This window comes from Momordica charantia, assembly GCF_013281855.1.
Source record: "Momordica charantia cultivar OHB3-1 chromosome 3 unlocalized genomic scaffold, Mcharantia_2.0 BLBB01000003.1, whole genome shotgun sequence".
Taxonomy (NCBI): Eukaryota; Viridiplantae; Streptophyta; class Magnoliopsida; order Cucurbitales; family Cucurbitaceae; genus Momordica; species Momordica charantia.
Window position 1 is genome coordinate 20,111,989 of NW_028275161.1, and position 18,795 is coordinate 20,130,783.

The 18,795-nt window shown below is 31.6% G+C and overlaps 2 protein-coding genes across 2 annotated transcripts; one reads left to right on the forward strand and one right to left on the reverse strand.

Annotated features, from left to right (window-relative positions):
• The first annotated feature begins 1,178 nt into the window (after window positions 1-1,178).
• Window positions 1,179-5,756, forward strand: LOC111010876 ((3S,6E)-nerolidol synthase 1). The gene is made up of 7 exons (XM_022284454.2): window positions 1,179-1,346; window positions 1,441-1,714; window positions 3,113-3,497; window positions 3,584-3,802; window positions 3,898-4,036; window positions 4,848-5,096; window positions 5,305-5,756. Exons 1-7 carry the CDS (start codon window positions 1,269-1,271, stop codon window positions 5,596-5,598), a joined length of 1,638 nt encoding a protein of 545 aa, XP_022140146.1. The 5' UTR covers window positions 1,179-1,268; the 3' UTR covers window positions 5,599-5,756.
• Window positions 5,757-7,089: 1,333 nt separating this feature from the next.
• LOC111010875 ((3S,6E)-nerolidol synthase 1) lies at window positions 7,090-12,008 on the reverse strand. Its single transcript, XM_022284453.2, has 7 exons — window positions 11,688-12,008; window positions 10,596-10,863; window positions 9,094-9,481; window positions 8,341-8,559; window positions 8,114-8,252; window positions 7,751-7,999; window positions 7,090-7,560 (listed from the first exon to the last, which is right to left on the reverse strand). The coding sequence occupies exons 1-7, from the start codon at window positions 11,922-11,924 to the stop codon at window positions 7,270-7,272; spliced, it is 1,791 nt and encodes a 596-aa protein (XP_022140145.1). The 5' UTR covers window positions 11,925-12,008; the 3' UTR covers window positions 7,090-7,269.
• Between the last annotated feature and the right edge of the window lie 6,787 nt (window positions 12,009-18,795).

An 18,795-nucleotide genomic window follows, 5' to 3' on the forward strand; every position in this document is an offset into this window, starting at 1 on the left:
CATAAAAGTATATTTGTGTTTTTTTAGAAGACGTATATTTGTGTTTTTAAAAATTAAATTAAATTATAACAATATATAAAACTAATATTAATTAATTTTTTAAAAAATAATTCAGTTGAATAATATTTCACCCAAATTTATTCACCATAAAAATATTTTAAACGTTAAAAGAAACACCCGTATATTTGCACAAGGTAAAATACTAATTTCTATTAAGGGTTTTTATGAGACCCCCTCACCTAAAATATGAAGTTTTCTTTCATTAGAACCAATATTTTGTATAATATATTAAAGTCAACTCAAACCTAATTTGGTAGATAAAGTACTTAATCTCATCTCAAATATGGATAATTAAATTCTCATCTTGCAATTACTGAACCAAGAGAAAAAAGAGTAGGGTTCTCTTGGGGAGGATGCATTACAGAGAGAAGATATTTTTAGTAACTTTTAAGCATTAAGTTAATTGCAATTCAAATGCAGGTTTATTTTTGTAGATGTTAATGAGTAGAATTGTAACAATCACGAGAAGATATTTATAATTGGCATAACTCGATAGTAATTAATATGCACTCTTTATTTTAAAAAATAAAGGTGGAGGTTCGATTTTTCTCAGATTGTTGTAAAAAAAAAAAGAAAAAAGGATACTAATAATAATTAGAAAAAGATACTTATAATAATTAATGATCCCACTAAATGCTAACACAATTTGACCAACCTTTATTAATTATATAGGATATTTTTCTTTCTCCTCAATCGCTTTAATTAAAACAAGACCAAATAATAAGTTACTCCAGCATATCCCTCTTGTATATTTCCCATGTGGTTAATTGACAACCGTACCTAATTCTTATGACTTTGATTTAATTGCTAAAACCATTTGATACTATTAAATATTAAATATAAATAGGAAGAAAATATTCGAACACAAAACTTTGTGTTCTAATATTATATTAAACAACAGGAACAAAATTACCTGTAAATTCAAAAACTTAAAATTAATAAATTTGATAAATTTAATTTATTTATTGGATATTTTACCACATAGCAATAGAGAGATTTATTTTCATCCAATGATATTCCTTAAGTGTCAAAGTTTGTCGGGACACTTTTGCAACTCCAACACACATCCTACCTCCACTCCACTATATAAGATGGCGGTAAGCTGGACGCCCCATCTCATCTCATAACCAAATTTAGCAGAGAACAAAATAATCTTTGCCTTATTTCTTTCATAGTTTTCTTCAAAATTTCTTCTCTATCAGCCATTAATGTCGGAAACAAGGTCTCCAGCGCTTCACTTTGCCGCCTTGGTTTCTTCTTCCTTCAGCCTCTCCAAAAATTCCGCTGTATTTTTATTGAACCTTTGCCTGTCGTTTTTCGTTTTTCTCTTCTGGTGATTAATTATTAAATGTCATCAAAATGTGACCTTGGTTTTTGCAGGACGATTTAATGGGCAGTGCTCTGAATTCTTGTGACGTGAGGGCTGATCTGGAGCATCTACTACCCATCACTGAAATTGGAGAAGATCCCAGCTTGGAAACTTTGGACTTGGTTGACGCTGCCCAGCGCCTAGGCGTCGACTACCGTTTTCAAACGGAGATAGACCTGATTTTGGAAAGCCACTATGCAATCGCCAATTCTCCTGGTGACGACCTTCACCAAGTTGCTCTTCGCTTTCGACTTCTGCGACAACGTGGTTACTTCGTGTCATCAGGTGTTGCCCCCTCTCATTCGCCTTTATTTTTTTACGGAATTTTATGTTGTCGTGTTTTGTGTGTTTGTTCATTCCTCATGCTTTTCAAGTCTTAAAACTTATTTATTTCATCGTTATATTTTAAAACATTTATAATAAATTATCGTATTTTCAATTTTATATTATAATCTATCTAAATTTAATTCAATTTGTTAAATTCAATGAAAAGAACTAAAAGGTTGGATTTAATGACCGAACCTAACGAGACAACGTTTTAAAAGTTTAAAGCAAATAACTACCGCTGTAGGCAGTTAAAAAAATTACCTTCAAAAGTACCATTTAAAATTTTCTCCCTAATTAATTATTCTTTCTTTTATAAGTGGAAAGAAAACAATAATGTAGAAGTTCGAACACATGACCTCCTACTCTGATATCATGTTGAAGATAAATAAACCATCACTCAACTCAAAAATTTAAATTTGATGAGTTAGATAAATTTAATTAAAAATTCTAATTTCAAGAAAATGAGTAAATCCCTGAGTCAAGTTAATATTATATACAAAAAGTAGTTATTTCTATAATTGTAATATTTAGATGCTTATTGATAAATAGTCGTGATGTTTATAGTTTGATTCGATTCGATTCAATGAACCGCAAAAAATAGCAACCGTGCCAAACCGAACCGTAAATAGAAGGTTCGGTCGGTGCAGTTTGACGGTTTGTGAGGCGGGCAGTAGGGAGAAGGTGCTAACGAACGGTTGTGGCCACGCAATGAAGACTACCAAAGAACAGACGGCGGCTGCTGTGGTGGAGTCGAACTCAGAGGGATGAAACTCATAAACCTTAAAACTAAAAAGAAGACGTAAAAGCCTAAAAAAGGAATGAGAAAATGTTTCAATCTGAAACACAAAGTTTTTAAATAAAAATTAAAAATTAAAAGAAAAAGACGTCAATTAAAACTTAAAATGAAAGTTTTAAAATAAAAGAAAAAAAGTTATCACATCAGTCAATAAAACGAATAATTGAAAACAAGTGGGTGTCACATAAAACACTGCAAAAACCATGCAAAATATGATCCGGTTCGATTTTAAATCTCCAACCCAAATCGAACCGAATATATTCGATTTTAGAACTAAAACAGTCCGAACCGAAAGCCTTTACCGACTAAAGCAAAAAATCTGTTTAGTTCCAATTAACTTCATTGGTTTGATTATAGATGCCTAAGGAGTAGTATCTCCTAGTTGCTTACCATGGTAGATAAGAATTAGAAAAGAATTAGAAGGACACTAATTATAAATAAATATCTAAATATTATTCTTTTTAAATTAGATGCATAAGGTTGATAACTCTATAACTCATCCTACGATAATTTTATTTATTTATTTATTATTATTATTTTTTTTTTTTTGGTACAATTAGATGTGTTCAAAATTTTTATGGACGAGGAGGGAAATTTCAAGCAGGGGCTGGAGCAAGACATCAAGGGGCTAATGAGTTTGTACGAAGCTTCACAATTGTGCATACTCGGAGAAGATATACTCGAGCAAGCTGCAAATTTTAGCGCCCAAATCCTTGAACAATACGTCAAAAACAATCTCAACACTAACCAAGCTCGTGACGTAGCCAAAACTTTGGCAAATCCATTTCACACCAGCTTCTCAAAGTTCATGGTAAAAGATTATTTGGGAACAGAACATCATTCCCAAGCCACAAACAGATGGGCCCACGCTTTTCAACAAGTCGCCAAAATGGATTTCAACGCCGCCCAAAATATGCACCGTCAAGAACTTCTCCAATTTACTCGGTATATAAGTCAATTTCGACGAGAAACATTAATTATGTTTAACGTTGCCAACACTAACAAGAAATTGGTTATGTGCTCGTATTTAGATGGTGGAGAGAGACAGGTCTTGGCAAGGTGATGAAGTTTGCTAGAGACCAACCACTCAAATGGTACGTTTGTTCGTTGGTTTGTCTCATGGGTCCACGTTTCTCGGAGGAAAGAGTTGAACTTTCGAAACCCATTTCTTTCGTTTATCTTATCGATGACATGTTCGACTTATACGGCTCGCTCCATCAACTAACGGTGTTCACAGAGGCAGTTAAAAGGCATGGCCACCCAAAAACTTAAACCAATCTGATTAATTAAGGATAATAATGAGGACTAGTTTATTGAAGAAAGTTTTTTTTTTTTGTTGATGCAGATGGGATGTAGCCACAGCCGAAACATTACCGGAATGTATGAAGATCTGTTTCAAATCACTTTATGAGATGACAAACCAATTGAGTTGTAAGATCCATCAGAAGCATGGTTGGGACCCAATCGACTCCTTGCGAAAATCGGTAATAATCCTATGTTTATGTTTGAAAGATGAAAAATATATATATAAAAAAATCAACTGGACTTTATTGCAAAGCTTATACCCAACATCAATATGTTAAGCTAGCTAGAATGTAGGCAATAGGGGCGGAGTCAGAAGAAGAATTGGCCAATAAATAGAGAAGTGTATATATTATTTCTTCCTCCACACTCTCCCTCCTCTCCTCTTCTACCCTCTCTTCTTGTCTTGGCGAACCACTGCCACCGCCCACAGCCAAAGCCGTCATCGCCATCACTGCCTGCCCCCGAAGCCTCATCCCCATTCTAGATCTCAAAACGTTTAGATTTGGTACTCTTCTCCTTCCTTCCCTTATGCACTCTCTCTCCTTCTCCCTCGTCACATATCGCCATCGTGGCGTTGGAGAAGGGGTCGTGGTGCCAGTTTGTCGGAGAAGGAGAGAGAAAGTATAAGAGAAGGAGGGAGAGTGTTTGAGGAAGAAGAAAGTCACTCCCATTGCCATCTCACAATATTAATAATAAAATATAATATAAAAAATCACAACTCATTCAACAAATAATGGCCACATATCTTTCCGTAGACTAAAAGATAACAATTAGCTTCAACTACCATCATCGACAAAATAGACAAATTAAGAGGTATCAATTATTGGATCTGCTGGACACACAATCACGAAAGTTTTAGAAATTTATTGCACTTTATGAACAAGCTGATGGACTGAAAGATTAAATTTATAATTCATCCTAAAATTCTTAGTTTTCGTTTAATTTCTCCATTTTCTCTAACATTCTTGGAGGGCTTACTGTTTTCTGTAGTGGGCAAAACTTTGCGACGCGTTCCTGTTGGAAGCTGGATGGTTTACCTCTGGAAAATCACCGAGTGCAGAAGAATACTTGAGAAATGGGGTCATCAGTAGTGGAGTTCACGTGGTTTTAGTCCATGTCTTCTTCTTGCTTGGACAAGGAATCAACAAACGAACTGTGCAGCTTTTAGACAGCAACCCAGAAATTATTTCTTCTGCTGCAACAATTTTACGGCTTCAAGATGACTTTGGAAGCGCAAAGGTTTGTACTGAAGTTATATTTGTATGACATATCTCTAGTTCTTTTTAGTTCATCAATTTTGGTCGGATCCTATTTTTAAATTGGAGGTTCATTTTCTATCTTAAACTCTGACAATGAGATGAATAGTCAGGTCTATAAAATTATTAGTATTCTTCATTCAAATTCTCACCATTCAAGCTTTTTTTTTTTTTTTTTAACTCAAAAACAGGATGAGAATCAAGATGGATATGATGGATCATATGTGAATTATTACATGACAGACAATCAAGAGGTTTCTATTGAGAGTACTCGAAAACACATTACCAATTTGATTTCATGTGCGTGGAAGACGCTCAACAGAGAGAGTCTATTGCCCAATAATCCATTTCCTCTCGCGTTTGTTGAGGCTTCTCTGAACATTGCCAGATTTGTCCCGGTTTTATATGGTTATGATGAAAATCAAAACCTTCCCACGCTTGAGAAGCTCGTAAAATCCATGTTATATGAGACTGTGCAGATGTAATTTTTAATAAACTGCAAACGTGATATTTAATGTATTTTAGCAGATGTGATGTAGGTTAATCATCAACATAATAATATTCTTTGTTGATGTATTAGTTGTTTGTGTATGCACTATGATTTGCATGACAAATCCTAAGAATGAAGTAGATTCAAGTTCTACTCTGCTTTCAATTTCTGCAGAACTTGTGTTGAGAATTCATAAATATAAATTAAATTTACCCTACCTTTCAACTTAAATTTTTGGGTGAAATGAGTTTATTCTCCCTTAACAACCGCCAATATTAACCTTCACTGTCAAATTAATTCAAACCATAATCTTAGATAAAACCAATTATCCAATTGATTAACTCAATCTCTTTCCTTCGTTAAAAACTCACTCTTTCTCTTTCGAATTAGTGGGTGCCTCAATTTACCAATTTATTCTCTTTCTTCTCATTTTCCCACGTGACTACTTCTCTTTTTCTTTAAACCAATTCCTCTTTCTTTTCTTATTTAATTTTTGTCCACAAGCTTTCTATCTCCTCACTCCAACAACCTCATCAACTATTATCTTCTTCTTTTGTCAAAAAAAAACTATTATCTTCTCCTTCATTCAACCTATCCAAAAAACTTCTCGTGTGATACTCAAAACATTTCCATTTTCCAGCCACTAAATCCTTTCTAAGAAATCTCCAGAAAATTCACAATCCCAAAAAGTTCCTTAATTAATAAAACCCACAAATTAAAATTACTTGGGATTCTATATTTTAAGAATTCTTGGCTTAAATTTCCATAAACGTCTTACCAAATTCCAACTTCTAAATCTTAGCATGGTTTCAAAATTGCACCCCTTCTCCTTTGCTCAACTCAGCTTCTTCTCTTCCCCTCTGTTTTGCTCAACTCATAATCATTTTCACTGATAGATTATCTTACTAACTCATTACGAATTGACCCAAAAATCAAACTGATTCGGATTGAGTAAAAGTGTCAACTGAACCAAACCGAATTTCAGTTTGAATTTTAACCGGAACTAATAGGGTTTCAGTATTTTTCTCTGTGAACGACCAGTATGTGGTTTGGAACTTGGAAGGAAGTGTACTGGATCTAACTCAAAGCATAGTTAATGGATCCGAGAGGAAGAAAATTTAAACTCCCATTTTAGTTTTTTGTTGATAAAATGGGTTAAAGTTGTAGGATATCCAGTTTGAATATTTTTTATTTTCTTCTTTCGCAGACTATGAGTTGGCTATTTTGACATCAAACAAAACTGACCTGGCTTACATTTTGTCATGTAACGCAAGCTCTTGGAGTGCATTGACAACACAAAATAATGATAATCTAGTGGAAAACAAATTAACTGATAACCACACATCACTTCTTTTTTTCTTTTTGATTTAAAAAAAATGCACCAACATTCCTTTTAATTTTGTTTTGTTTTTTTTAACCAGTACGGAAATGTCACTTATCCGTCACTTTAGACATAACCTCTCATAACTTTTATTGGATTTGTAAGAAAGGGCAAAAAAAAAATCTCACATTGACAAGGGAAGAAAGTGGTCTATATGTTACATAGATAAGGACACATCGGCACGAAACTTTTCGAATGAAACCAAACGCAAAGTTATGAGAGCTATTAAGACAGACAATATCATACCATTATAAAGATACTTGAGATACAAGCCCTTACCATCTCTTAAATTTGTACGCTTTCATAGAGCACATATTTCATAAGCTCCTCGAGAGTTGGAAGATTTTGATTCTCATCGTACCCATATAAAAGAGGAACAAATCTGGCAATATTTTGAGAAGCTTGAATAAATGTCCTTGGAAATTGGTTTGGAGAGAGGCTTTCATGGTTCAGTCTCTTCCATGCATCTGAGATCATGTGCTTAACGCGCTGCCGTGTGCTATCCAGACAAATCTCTGGATTTTCTTTCATGTAACATTCTATGTAGGATCCATCATACCCTTCTTGATTCTCATCCTATATCATAAAAGACATCAAACATTTTACTTTCGTGAAACAAGTACTTAACTTGTGAGTAAGTAAAGTGCATCTGGCTCTGGCCAATGATCTAGCCACTGATAGATTATATGTTGCTCTATCTCTGCTAGCTCTAACTAATCTATTTTCTCTCTATTATTTCAAAGGGGAAATGATGTTTTTGGGTTACCTTTGCACTTCCCAAGTCATCACAAAGTCGTAGAATTGTTGCCGTAGAAGATACGATCCCTGGGTTCGAATCCAAAAGAAGCTCAGTTTGCTTGTTTATTCCTTGGCCTAAAAGAAAGAAAATGTGAGCTAAAACTACGTGTACTCCACAACTGAGTGCTCCATTCCTTAAATATTCTTTGGCACTTGGCAAATTCCCAGAAGCAAACCATTCTGCTTCCACTAGAAATGCATCACAAAGGGTAGCCCACTGCAAAAAATTAATCATCAACCCTTTTAATTAATTTTAATTTAAGCACTTCAACATGGCGATCCTTTAAAGTTTGCACTTTAATTAGATGTGGAAATTAACTGATTTAATTACCGATTTCTGTAAGGAATTAATTGGATTCCAACCATGCTTTTGAAAAAACTTGTTGCTTATTTCATTTGTCGTCTCGTAAAGTTTAATGTAGCAAATCTTCATTGAGTGTGGTAAGTTGTCGATGGCAGCCAAGTCCCATCTGCGTCAGTTATTTATGAGACGAATCAAGAGATGTGGTAGTACGAGAAAATTAAACCAAAATATGTAAAGTACTTTTTGTTTCATACCTTTGGATTGCTTTTGTGAATAGTCTAAGTTGTTCAAGTGATCCGTATAGATCATAAATGTCATCAACTAGGTAGATAAAAGAGAGAGATTTTGCAAGATCAACTCTTTCTTCTGAAAAGATGGGATCTGTTAAGAAGGCTAATGAACAGATATACCATTTAAGTGGTTGATCTCGAGCAAATTCTAATTCTTTTGATAAACCCGTCTGCCCCCACCACCTATAATATGCAAATTATCAAAAATTAGAGTGCATTTTTGTAGAGATTGGTAGAGATTGGTGAACCCAAAAGAGCACATCTTGCAAGGTATGTTAAGAATCCGACATTGTAAAGATAAGAGATTTAGATCGTGGCTCTTTTGACTCATCCATCTTGATCAGATTCTATTTTTTGATCGGATGCTCGGACGTTTTGGACTCTAATACCATATTAATAATCATGTGATTTCATCTCAAAATCAATTGACAATAAGAAGAATAACTCATATCTATTATAAATCTTGTTTAGTCTTTTATCTTTTCAAGGTGGAATCCTTAATAAGATCTAAAAATGAGATTTGAAAACACTAAAGTGCCTTAAGTAGTCCTCTAAGAGTTCATAATTTGTAGTTTTTTAAAATTTTTATTTTTAGGAAATAGAATTAAATTCTAATTTTTAGAATTTACCAAACAGAAATTGACTTATATATTTTTTAAATAAGTGAATCCTTAAAACAAGAGACTAAATATGGATAAGATATCAAAAAATACTTACCGAGAGAGTTGAGATATCTCTTGTTGGTGGATGCTTTGGACTCTGTTGAACTCCAACTTTGCCATTTTTTGGAAGACATAAATCCACTTATTTGTGGCTCGGAGGTGATAATCTTCGAATCCAAAGTAGTTTTTGACCAAAAAATTTGCCAAACTTTTATGGAAGGGGTTGGCCAAGGTATTGCTGATCACATGGTTGGCCCAATGATCATCAAGATTCCCAATACTTATCTTCAACATATGGCCACTAAGATTTCCAATTTTCTCTAGTTTGTCTTCTTGAGGCAGGCATAATTGGGAAGCTTCATATAAGGCCGTGAGGCCCTCGATATCTTCCCTAACCTCTTTGCCTAAATGACCCTCTTTATCCATGAAACTTTCAAACACGTCTGCCAAAAAAAAAGAAAAAGAAAATAAAAAAAGGTTTTGTAATTATATGATAAGACTGAGAATGGACACATGATCATTATTGGGGGAGACTATGATGAGTGATTGATCAAGAATTTTATGTCCACAAATACACGTAAATATAATGGAAAAACATCCATTTTTAGCCTAAACTTTGTTACATGTATCAATTTCCAATTATCATGTGGTGGGCTAAATCCGTTCAAAGGAACTACAGTAAACGTATTTGGCAACCAAATGTATAGGAGGGTTGGACATTAGTTTGCTTTTTAATCTATATACTATATATAATTTAACCAAAGTTCAAAGAGGACACGTGTCTTTAGTCACTCTTAAGAATGAATAAACAATCACTTAATCCAAAAGTTTAAGCTAATAGGTTGAGTAAATTTAATTCATAGTACAGGATCTCCCGCTCTAATACCATCTTAGGATGAATAAACCAACCCTAAACCCAAAATCTTAAACTAATGGGTTGGATAAATTTAATTGATATATATGGATTCTCAACGGTTCCTTTCGTGAATCTACCCCAAATCTGAGATATTTTGCTCAAAAGAATAATTGTTGGAAGTGTACAAGCGTAGCTATCTAGATGGTAACATCTCTCTTGGTATAAAAATTTTTCGGTAAAACAAAAAAAACTATGTGTAGACTCAAAATATACATATTCATACTATTATAAAAAAAAAAAATTAAAGGCATGTTAAGAAGTGACTCATCACTTTTGGCATTTTCTAAAATTACTTATATATCTTTATAAAATATTATTATTTCAATGGGAAGTGATTTTGATAATATAACGAAAGATCACTTGCTAAAATAACTTTCTAAATATGGGATGATATTTGACAACAAATAATATATAGGATAATACATGGCTCTTTAACTGTGTCCTTATTATACAATTCATTCTATTTATAAAAAAAAGAATTATTTATTTTTGTATTTATCTCTCTTAATTGTCAAATATTTAAGGATGGTGAAGATACGATTACGATTCCTCCCGACGTATAAACAGCAAAGTATTTTTATAATGTATATATATATGTCGAAATCACTCTCAAACACATCGTAAAATTAAAGTTGAATCACCTGCGGATACGAAGTGACCGTGCTGTCTCAAGAGGCGAAAGCAAAGAGCGACCTCATGAAGACCGCTTCTAGGAGCAAGAGGATGATTTACGATTGTGTATTGGGTTTGTAGAATTGCTTCAATCTCCTCTCGGAAGCAGTGGTCAATCCCAAGGCGCTGTATTGCATCAATCATGTTCAATCTCTCCAAGGGATCAATTTCTGCTGTTTCACTTATCAAATGCCTGAGAGTCTTCATTTCACGTCCATATTCAATGCTCATTTTGTCCTACCAACAAGTCATACAAAAAACACATAAAATAATTAGCACAATTGCAATACGTTTTATTTCGAAAGAGATGAATGTTCAAATCAATTCACAAGGAGAAGAATAGTTCAGATCTATTATAAACTTTTGTTAGTCTTTTGAAAAATGGGGAACAAACAATAATGCAGGGGTACCTTCTGCTCTAATATCAGGTTAATATTCATGAGAATTCATCTCAAGACCAATTGATAATGAGAGAAGTAACGTATGTCTATTATAAACCTAAAGATTCTTTTTCTTTTCAATGTAGACACATCCAGGCATTTTCTTTAAATATTTTTGTTTGTTTCTGGTTGTGTTATTATTGCAAAAATAGCAAATTTCGCTTAAATAATTATAAATCTGCCGCAATAGTAAAATATAAAAGAGGTAAATATAAAAACTAGTTCATTAGCTACTGACCTACTTCTATCAAACATAAAACTATTATTTATGAGCGCACTGCCTGTCCGATAGAGTTAACCATATATCACATTTTGACTACATTTTTACAGCCTCACTATTATATTAGGAACATGATTTTAATACCACTCGTTAAACAGTACAACTGACCTCTTCACATTTCAATAATCTTAAAATATTGTCCATTTTGAATGTAAATTCTAGTCATTTTACTTTTGGTTTTAAAAAAAATCTCCTAATAATCAAAATGTTTAGGATTTTGTGGAACTTTGGATGGTATTCCCAACCCATTCTAAATTCTAAAGACACCCGCAACAAAAACAAAGAAATGAAAGAGACAAAATAAAAAGAGAGGAGAAAGCAAAGTGATAACTGAGGCATACAGTTAAATGGGTGGATTCTGAATCTGCAGGTATAGAAGTTGGAAGGAGGGAATGATTTAGAGGAATGGTCCATTTCTGAAACGGAGGATTGTGATGTGGGCTCGAGACTTTAGCCACTTGAGGGCTAAGTGGTGAACCCTTCTGCATGGAAGCCATTGGAGATGGGTGGAAAGAGGAAGAAGACGAAGAAGAAAATTGAGGTCGAATTTGAACAATCAGCTGTGCTGCTGCTGCCATGGTGGATGAAGAAACACAACTTGAATGGCTCAGATAATTTTAGTACGAAGCAACAGAGGAAAATTGCTGGTTATCGGATGATTGGTCCCAATAAAGCGCTCCAATTTATAATAGTTTTTCGTGATGTGACGTGAGCTATCGTTTTTCCTAGAGTGACCCTCACCATGTGGTTACGTTCAATTCTAGAATATGTTATGAGTTACTGCCGACCAAAGTTTAAAATGTGATGAACAATTATTTAAGTTACTAAATAAAACTTTAATTGTAGTGTCAAACTGAACATAGTTTAATAATTGATATATACTTCCGATTAAAAAATTATGAGTTTAATTTCCATCTCCTCATGTTGTGTTGGAAACATTGATAAGCTCTCACTAAAATTCACTCTAAATCTCACCGACTTTGAAGAGAAAAAATTTGTTCTCTTATGAAACTCAAGAACACACTAGAGAAAATATTATTCTCTTTTCTTTCTTGATTGGAATATTTCAATTTGCTTCTTCTTTCTTTCTTGGTTGCAAATGAGAAAAGTGATGCCTTCATATAACATCTAAGAGACACCTCTAAAAAGATACAAATATATGGACACATGTATACATACTATTTATGTACCTCAATACATTAACTTATCTGAACCTAACAATTTATGTATCTATAAATTCAGGTATGTGTCTAGAAATTGAATTAGCTTAAATTATAACATCCCCTTGAGTTAGACTTCCATATAACTCCAAGCTTCTCCTTCATTTTCAAGAACAAGTATGTCTTCAAAATACTTTTTGTAAATATATCTGCAACTTGATCTTGTGTCTTGCAATGTTTGATGCATACTTTTCCATCTTTGATCAATTCTCTAATGAAATGGTATTTGAAATATGGATTTCCATGATTCCCATGTCGAGGACATCCTACGTTGACATTTTTACCTCTTCATTATTTTTCATATATTTTCTTAATCTTATCAAATTTCTTTAGTTCTATTTGTAATTTAATAGTTTAAATAAATTAACATATTCATTGACTAATAAGCAATTAATTATATTTATGTATGTACATGTAAAGTAAACTTCAATTAAATTATATAATATCTTCATTTACTTTTAATAGTCGGAATGAATTATTATGAATAATATCAATTGTCTTAAACACATAATTTTAAAGCAACATTTTTTTAACCATCAACTTACTTTTGATATTTTTCTTTTTTAACCCTCAACTCACCTTTTGATATTTTTTCTTCTTAAAAGAATATGATTTGATAATATAATAAATGAATTTTACCCCATATAACATTAATTATATAATTGTAACTTTTAAAAATATCAAAGTTGAAAATGAAATTTATATTCAATATTAATTACTTTTTAAAAAGTTTTATATTAATATGAATTGTACCTAATAACATACAAAAATTAATATATATACAAAATTAATATAAAAAAAAACTTAAAATATTAAATTACTTGTAAGAACATCTATCATATAAATGCAAATTATATTAGATTAATGATAAATTATATGAATATTCGGAAGGATATTTTTGGAACATGATATAAATTTAGACATTCCAATAAATCCTGCAAAACAAATGTGACTATTCAAATATTCATATATTTCCTACGAAAGAAACATGGTCATTTGAAGATGTCGGACTTCGTTAAAACTCAATAGTTTTCGTACTTGATTTCCATTTTTCTAATAGTCATCATGTCAAATTCAGGACAGAGTGCAAAAAGGAACATAATTGTGAGAATGAGAATACGATATGGATGAACATGATGAGATGCCTTCAACACAAGGTTGAAAAAAGAGGACGAAATCACTTTACTAGTTTGTCTAATTGCAGTGAAGACAACCCCACTAAGCCAAATGTACGTAATTATTTGTGGTACTATACATATGTCATATAAAAAAAATGGGACAATTTTGAGAGTTATTGTAAAGAAAAAAACAGAAAAAAAACATGAAAAGACAGAATTGGTGGTTTTTGTAGGGGAAATGGAAAAGAACGTGGAAGACAAATTAATCTCATTGTTGCAAAGAAAATGGGGAATAAAGTGGAAGATGCTTTGACAATGAATACTATTTGTCTATTCCTAAGAAGAGTTAATTTACTACTAGTTCCACCGGTCATACTACTATAAATCATTTTTTGCTTTCAAGTCACTAATATGACAGATTATAAAGATCATGTGAATGTGATTTAAAGAGGTGGAAAGTTACTTGTCACAACGTCATACAAAAGATTATGAGAATTTTAATATATCTTAGATCGGTGGAAAATAAATTCTTCTAAATACAAGATTCTTAGCAAGGTTTTGCACAATATTTTTTAGCAATTTCAGTGTCTACTGTAGCTTTTGAGTCTACATTTAATACTAGTGGAAAATTTACTAAACATTCTAATGCTCTTAGTGTTGATCTTCGATCAGGATTTAATTTCTCTCATTGATGAATGTTTGGAACTTCTTGCAAAATTACATATATTTTTTATTTTCTAATTTCTAATTTCTATTTCTAATGTTTATAAATTAACTCTAACAACTTCTTTTTCATTTGTTTAGGTTTCAGAAAATGTATAGAGGAAGCAGCCTACCTCATGGACAAGAATGATTCTACTATATAGTTGACTTAATACTTATAGATTTTATTGAAACTTTATAGTATATTGTGTTGTAACTTGTGAGCCGTGACTTTGCTGATTTTATTGTTGACTTTTAGTCTTTGACTTTCATTTTGTTGCTGATACTTGATAATTGACTTTAATTTATGATTTTTTTAACAATATGTTATTATATCATCATCTATATTTTGTTGTTATTTATTTGATGTGTTGAGTATTTACTGAATTGACTGATGTCAATTTAATTATAGTTCTAAAATATTATTGGAAAAACATTATTATTAGTGTCTCCTAATAGTTTTAAGAAAATCAACCATTGGCTACGGTTAAATTTCATTAGATTTCATTTAATATTAATGTTGAATGTTTTATTTTCACTTTTAAAATACTAAACGAATAAGATAAGGTAGAGAAAAATAAAAACAAAACGGAAAGGATAAAAAAAAAAAAAAAAGCATCTAGACCCGCAACCCGACCTGAACAATCGCTCCAAAGTATCTGCGCACGCACACGGTTTAACAGCCACGCTGAATCGATGAAACCGGTTTAATATAGTTTGTAGCGGTCGGCTCAATTTCCTTAATTCCTTCGTTATTTTTCTTGTTCGATTTGAGTTTGGCCATTGAATCGAGCCGAACGTTTACAACCCTGAATAAAATAATATTTTTATTTATGTTTTGGAAAAAATTGGAAACAGAAAAAAAAAATATTATTTCGTTGTTTTTAAAATTTCTAAACAATTTTGAAAATATTTCTTAAAATTGAGAAATAATAAAAAAAATTAGTTGACAAATATTTATATTTTGCAAAAAGATTAAAATAAAAAACAATAAACAAGAATGTATCAACTTGCCTAAATTTTCGATCAAATACTTTGAGTCTATGTATATCAAATTTCAATTTATTCACTCTTCGGTCCTAAAATTTAGAAGTAATGATATTTTCTTACCTAGAGTTTTGAGATTTTAACTTCCGCTATATACATGTATAATCTTTGAGGTATAATTTGATTTCTATTAGTCTCTCACTTTGAGTTGATTATTAGTTAATTTAAAGGAAAAATAGTAGTTACCATACTTACCTGAATTATTAATTTTATATCAGAGACTAAATAAAAACAAAATCCAAACTTAAGAACTTGGTCGGTTTCAAAACTTCAAAAACTAAATAGAAATCAATTTGGACCAAAACTGTGATTTTCTAGGAAAAAAGAAAATAAAACATGCAGAAATGCTCGTGTGAATCACATTCCAGCACTGCCGACCAACATCTATACCTCAAAATTGGAGTTTCCGCCGACTTTAGGACCATACTCACATGTAATAATACGATGATAGATACTTGTCTATTTTAGATTTTAAGGTTACATAATTTTGTTTTTTAATTGGGTCCACGAAATACTTCATCTCCTTTATGTACTCAAAATTTTTCCAATTTTTACTCTATTCACACTGTCAACCTTTTTTCTTTCCTCTAAATTATTTATCAATATTTACTGGATACCATCTAAACTAAAAGAGTAGCTCACTTATATTATAAACCATTACTTGGTTTCTTATCTTTTCAATGTAAAATCTTTAATATGCTCTCTTAGGATGGTACCTCTTTTTAGGTTTACTAATCTTTGGGTCGATCTCATCTTTTGATCGGATACTCGTTTGAGCTTTGGAACTTTGATACCATACTAATATACATGATTTTCATCTCAAAATCAATTGACTATGAAAGAAGTATCTCATGTCTATTATAAACTTTTGTTAGGTTCCTTATCTTGTGAGATTTAAAAAAATAATAATAATAATTTATTTTAGCACGTTTTTACTTTATCCGACATTGTTTCTTTCGTTTTTTTTTTCCGTCTGATATATTGTTTCCTACCTGTTGTTTTGATCCACCATTAAAATCAAATTTGTAGTAGTACACTTATGGTCGACATCAGGATGATATAACAATACAAACGCACTTATAGTTATAGTAGTGACTATTTTCCTTTCGTTTTCCCTTTTTCTTGTATAGAGCAGTACTTGAAACTTTATTGAAAGTTTTCTTGGATTTCAAAAGACCTCCCTTCTACTTTTTCCTTCTGCTGTTTTATACCATAGCTTATTTTGAATTTAGCATGTATTATTTTTATTATGAGGTAGAAAGGACATGTCACGCATCATAAGATCAACTAATTGGGTCAGGAAACTAACTCTCGGCACCGCCAAGTGCATCGACAATAGGGTCAATCACTCCTAAAGATGATCTCATACAAGATGGACAGCCAGTGGATAGGCCACTGACACCCTATACACAAACTACTAGGTACCACCATGGACCACGACAAGAAAATTGAGTATTTTCAAAGGTCACAACCTTTGAAAACGTATAAAATAAACCTTCGATAAATCATTTTGTGAAGGTTTACTCAACTTTTAAAAAGTGCTAAAATAGGTCACGTCGAAAAAGTTTGTTCAAAGATTTTGTTAACCTTCAAAAATTCATATTTTTCAAAAATTATAAGTCTTAGATAATTGTTAAATTAGTTGTCAATAATAAGTTGGTTTTAGTTACCCTTTCCAAAGGTTTTTATTATTTTTCAAATAATCTTATTTTCGTCCCTTTTTAAACCTTTAAAAAAAATTTATTCACATGTGTAAATCCTTAAAAAAAAAAATCAAGTATAATAATAGCATTTGAAATTAATATTAACTTGAAAAAAAAACTAAATTACTTTTTTTTGGTCGACCACATAGGACGTCGCCAACAGTGGAAGACAGAGGATGTTGGTGGTCCTTGCAAACCCTCGACACGATAGACCTCCCCATGAACGCCCAATGGAGACCTCCTCCTCACACCATCTCCATCTCTATGAAAAGTAATTTAATTTTTCTAAAAAGAATGATTAATATTGATTTCAAATGCTATTGATTTCTACTTGATTTTTTCAAAGAATTTACAAATAACCTTAAAAGAACTTTTTTTAAAGTTTAAAAATGGTTGAAAATAAGATTATGATCTTTAAAAATAATAAACACCTCCGAGAAAGTAATTGAAACCACCCGATTATATAGCTAATCTAAAAATTATCAAAAGACTTGAAGGTTAACTAAACCTTTAAAAAAACTTTTTCGACGGGACCTATTTCGACACTTATTGAACAAAATTCAATCATCTAGACAGGTCGTAGATATTCTTCCTTAAACTACAAATTTCTGTCTGATCCTTCAACTTTAAGATTGGTAAATGAGATCCACTTATATCTCATCAACTTTCAGAATTGATTAGGACCCTAAAACAATAGTTTAATGATTATTGAAATGTTTACCTTTAACCATTCTTTACAAAAATGATTTGATTGAGAATATTTAATAAATTAAAAATAAAATTGATTCTTTGAAAAAAAAAAATAAGGACCAAAGTTAGTGTATTTTGCTCATGAAAATATTTGCAAGCATGGAACTCGTTTCTTGTATCACATTTTTTTGAATTGATCAATTCAAAAAATGCAGATGGAACTTGGATGCTATTGAGACCTTACCTCATAATTCTTACTGGTTTTTTAAAGAGATGTATTAAGAATATATGTGGACCTCATTCAATTTTTGAACTAATAAAAAAATATGTAATATAAATCAATATTTTATTTTCCCTGATGTTAATTTATCAAGAACTTAACTTTTATGGGTTTTCCTTGGAGGGCCAAAAAAATATTCAGAAAATGTGGAGGGGAGGAGTTCAAATCCCATGGTGACCACCTTACTTAGAATTTAATGGATTGACCCGAGCACTCACGTAATAATTCTTGAGCTATACTCGAATTTGCATGTAGAAAAAATCTACTCACTAATGAATGCTTTAAATTATTCTTTAAATTATTGACGATGAAAAGTGTGAATCAATAAAATTATAGGGGAAAAAATCCAAAATACTTACTTTAACTTTCATTTATTTACCGCATGTTAAATGCACATGATGAATGATTAAATAAATTTTTCCAAAATTTGTATGATCAATGATTAAATAAAGTTTTCAAAAATTCACAAATTTTTAACAAAGATTAAATTTGACTATCGTCTTTCCTTTAAATTGTCTTCAATGTCATACTAGACGTTTCTTTAATAATTCATTGACATACATGATTTTGTTTTTCATTTTTACTATTTTTAAACAAAATTCTTGACATATTATATGCAACACATTCAATTTTAAGGTAAAAGTTGCAACATTATTTATCAATACTAAAATCATAAATTTAAAACAAAG